General features: G+C 38.2%; 1 protein-coding gene across 1 annotated transcript; it reads left to right on the forward strand.

Moving 5' to 3' along the window:
* Positions 1-202: 202 nt before the first annotated feature.
* Positions 203-3,024, forward strand: LOC149232258 (pentatricopeptide repeat-containing protein At1g11290, chloroplastic-like). Its single transcript, XM_089379382.1, has 2 exons — positions 203-534; positions 689-3,024. Exons 1-2 carry the CDS (start codon positions 491-493, stop codon positions 3,012-3,014), a joined length of 2,370 nt encoding a protein of 789 aa, XP_089235508.1. The 5' UTR covers positions 203-490; the 3' UTR covers positions 3,015-3,024.
* The last annotated feature ends 1,528 nt before the right edge of the window (positions 3,025-4,552 follow it).

Consider the following 4,552-nt stretch of genomic DNA (forward strand, 5'->3'; position numbering starts at 1 on the left):
GTTAATATTGAATTTGTTTATTTTTTTTCTTCAAATATGAAAATACATTACTTTTGATTAACTACAACTTCGCATGACATATGATATTAATATGTATTGATTTACATAACATCCATGTTAAACCAACATAAACTAAGAAATCTCTTCCTTGAGAGAAATTTCAAAGGACAAATACACTTCACAACAGGTTAGGACAAGTAGAATCTCCAAAGGTTAGGGGTTTGACCCTTTGTACTCTTCAGAGATCCTTATGTTAGTGATTCTATTTGAAATTTGGCAAAACACCAATTCTTCAATGAATAAAATGTAAAGCCATTATTTTAAATGGAGGAGATAAAAATTCTGGAGTGCAATTTGAAGCTGCATTATTTTACGCAAGCTCACTGTCTTTCAAATAAATAGATGGAGTTTGACAAAATATTCAACAGGAATTAAAAGAATATCGGTCGAGCGAGGTGAATGAACCAACGTAAAGCTCATCTCTCTGGCCATGGGCCGAACAAATGCTAACTGTGCTGAGGGTTTCTGCTTTTGGTACTTTCTGTAAACTCAACAACAGCAATGTCAGATACATTCTAGGCTTGTTCCTTCATGTTCATACGTCTGCTGCTCAGAAACCTGAACCTAACTTGGATTCTAAATTCCACTACAATTTATTAACAGAAATCTGTAATGGCAATGTTAACAGCTATGCCTCCCTCTTGCAAACCTTCGCCAACAATAAATCACTCTCACAGGGAAAGAAACTCCATGTCCATCTTGTCATCAATGGACTGTACCAAAACATCTTTTTGTGTACCAAAATTGCTACAATGTATGCAATATGTGGTAATATTGTTGATGCACGCCAAATGTTTGACAGAATGCCTCAAAGAAGTGGATTCTTATGGAACACGATGATTAGAGGCTATGCCTGCAATGGCCCCTGTGAAGAAGCCCTTGCACTTTATTGCCAAATGCAAGAGGCAGGTACACAGCCAGACAAATTCACATTTCCTTCTGTACTGAAGGCATGTGCTTCTCTATTGGCTCTAGAAAAGGGCAAGGAGATTCATTGTCAGATAACAAGAAGTGGCTGTGAATTAGATGTTTTTGTGGGAAATGCTCTAGTAGCTGTGTATGCCAAGTGTGGGAGAATAGATATTGCGCGCCAAGTGTTTGACAGACTGCTTGAAAGACATATTGTTTCGTGGAATGCAATAATTGCAGGATATGCCCAGACTGAAAATGCAAGCGAGGCCTTGGCACTCTATAAGGCTATGCTACTGGGTGAAGTGAAGCCAAACCCTGTAACTGTTCTGAGTGCACTCCGGGTATGCGCCCAGTTACAAGATCTGGAGGAGGGTAAGGGCATCCATGATTACATTGTTAAACATAAAATGGTGTCTGATGTTTTTGTGGAGACTGCCCTTGTAAATATGTATGCCAAATGTGGTAGATTAGACACTGCACGTCGGGTGTTTGACAACATGTCTACAAAGGATATAGTTTCATGGAATACAATGATTGCAGGGTATGCTCAGCGTGGTTGTGCCGGTGAGGCAATGACAATTTTCCATCAAATGAAACTTGCAAATGTTAAACCTAACCGGGCGACGATTGTGAGCATGCTTCCTGCGTGCGGTGAATTAGCTGCTCTGGAAGAAGGGATGGACATACATGATTATGTCGTGAGAAACAACCTTCAGTCAGATATTTCGGTGCAAAATTCTCTTGTAACTATGTACTCAAAATGTGGATATTTAGAGATTGGGCGCCAAATATTTGATGAAATGTCTACAAGAGACTTGGTCTCGTGGAATGCTATGATAGCGGGATTTTCCCAGAATGGGCACGCCATTGAAGCCCTCAATCTTTTTTGTCAGATGCAGTTAACAGATGTGGTACCGAATGAAATCACCATTGTTGGTGTGCTCCAAGCTTGTGCTCATTTAGCAAGTCTTCCCCAAGCTAGGAGGATCCATGGTTACATAATTAGGAGTGAATTTGATTCAAATGTTTTTGTTTCAACTGCCTTAATAGACATGTACGCCAAATGTGGAAGAATAAATATTGCCTGCCAATTGTTCGAAAAGATGTCTACAAGAGGTGTAGTAACATGGAATGCAATGATTGCAGGGTATGGAATGCACGGGTATGGTGAGGATGCATTAGCAATTTTTAAGAGAATGCAATTGACAGGAATGAAGCCAGATCACATCACCTTCGCTTCTGTTTTATGTGCCTGCTGTCATGCAGGCTTGGTGGATGATGGCTGGCGACTTTTTGAATCCATGAGTCAAGAGTATGGCATCATACCTAGGTTGGATCATTATACAAGCATGGTTGACCTCCTTGGCCGTTCTGGGCAGCTCCATGAAGCACAGGATTTTATCAAGAAGATGCCTCTGGAACCTGATGCTCGTATATGGGGAAGCTTGCTTGCTGCTTGCAGAATTCATGGCAACATTGATATCGGACACGATGTTGCAGAGCACCTTTTCAATTTGGAGCCTGAAAATGCTGGAAATTATGTTTTGTTATCAAATATTTATGCTGCAGCTGGGAGGTGGGATGATGTAGTAAAAGTCAGAACAATGATGAAAGAGAAGCTATTGAAAAAGACACCAGGTTGCAGCTTTATTGAGGTGAATAACACAGTCCATGCATTCCTTGTGGGAGATAGATCACACCCTCAATCGGAGGAAATTTATGCAACATTGGAGATCTTGGCGGGGAAGATGGAGGAGGCAGGGTATTTGCCTAACAAGAACTTTGTGCTTCACGACGTGCAGGAGGAAGTTAAAGAAGACATTCTCCAGAGTCACAGCGAGAAGTTGGCCATTGCTTTTGGGCTTATTAACACAAGCCCTGGAACACCTCTCCAAATTACCAAGAATTTGAGAGTGTGTGGTGACTGCCATTGTGTCACTAAATTCATTTCCAAAATTGTTAGTCGACAAATTGTTGTCAGGGATGCAAACCGTTTTCATCATTTCAAGGATGGATCATGTTCCTGCGGAGATTACTGGTAAACTAAGTGAAGTGAGGGCTAAGTTTTAGATTGTGTAACTAGAAACCTTGTGATCGATGGGTGTATACTGCATCATATGGAGCTATGTGATGTCTGTGCCTAATGCTGATACGACAAATGAAATAAGTCAGCACAATATAATATAATTATGTGGATAGGCATTCCCTATAGTAGGGAATGTGTGCAGATTAATCACTTTTTTAATAATAAAATATCACCTTTTTAATAATAAAATAATTCGATCTTATGGTAAAAAATTAAAGATATTGGCATATTCTTGTCGTTTCTTTTACATCAATAGATGGAGTTAAGTTCCCTAATCTTTAAATCTATATTTATATTTTCACTTTTACGTAATATACTTACAATTTTAGTATTCAAAAGAAATGGAAATGTGGTTCTTGTTTTCCTCTTCCCATATACATTTCATAGTGAAACGTATGGTTCTACCAGCCCTCTCCATATTCTGTTAGATGTACTTCCGGATTTGTTTCATAATTTCATGATTTTATAGTCATAGCTGGGTTGAAATGATAAAATAAATTATTTATATAACTAATATATCAACCACATTTACTAATGTGGTTGTGTCAATTTAAAACATAACAATCCAATTTTGATGGGATGTTTAAGATGTGTAATATATGTGTTTATAAATCAAAATAAATATTAAAAAAACCACTCATATAAAAAAGAAAATTGAAAAAAAAAAATTAAACATTAATCAATACGTGTTTACATACACATGCACACCTACATTAGCATAGATCCATCTTAACTCAAGCTTTTTAAGCGCTCAGATTTGCATTTCAATTTCTTTTTGATTTCTCTTGTTTCTTAATACATTTGGAGTCAAGTTGGATGTATCCCTGTGTATCAAGCAAATCTCAAACCTTAGGGTATGGTAGAGGGTGTATTGGTTTAATTATATACTGATTGTTAAATTGGTATATCACCAATGTGGTTATGGTTCAAAGGTAGGGGTGGTGGTTTCTCAAACCATGTACCAAGGTCACAATTTCCTCTAGGACATGTGCTTATGCATTGCCCCAAATGGGCCTTTTTGCCTGGCCAAGTAGCCCACTATGTGATAGTCCCCTTGTGGGCTGTTTTGCCTCCCACATTTGGGGCCACATAATTCTTCCGACCTAGCTTGTTGAAGCATCATTTTCAATGAGAAGCAGGAAAAGAAGATTGTATTTGGTAAGTGTAGGTTCTACAGGGAACCAAAGATAAGAGAAAAGAATATACACAAAACAAAGCACTGGGAGGATGCAAATTGCTTGCCTGTCTGGCTTTTGTTGGGCACTGTCTTCTACTTATTCATCACCAAGATGTTGAAATATGATTGTTTAAACGGGATATCTAAATTGCTTTAAGTTATAGAAATGCTCCTAGTTTTTGCTTCTGCTTCTGTGTTGCTATTATTATGATTGAAGTGTGCATAGTTTGTGCAATATGTTAACAATGTGTACTTTGTATAGCAAATTCATATGGTACAATGTTAGGATATGGACGCTGTTGTATTTCTGAGATGAT

Source organism: Pinus tabuliformis, chromosome J, assembly GCF_031772625.1.
Source record: "Pinus tabuliformis cultivar Carrire ecotype Pingquan chromosome J, CPIR1, whole genome shotgun sequence".
In the NCBI taxonomy this organism is placed as follows: domain Eukaryota; kingdom Viridiplantae; phylum Streptophyta; class Pinopsida; order Pinales; family Pinaceae; genus Pinus; species Pinus tabuliformis.

Bases quoted from the DNA above. Each gene is read 5' to 3' on its own strand.
- LOC149232258 (XM_089379382.1), top strand. From the start codon at position 491: ATGGGCCGAACAAATGCTAACTGTGCTGAGGGTTTCTGCTTTTG. The intron at 535-688 runs GTACTTTCTGTA...CAATGTTAACAG, and splicing joins GCTGAGGGTTTCTGCTTTTG to CTATGCCTCCCTCTTGCAAA.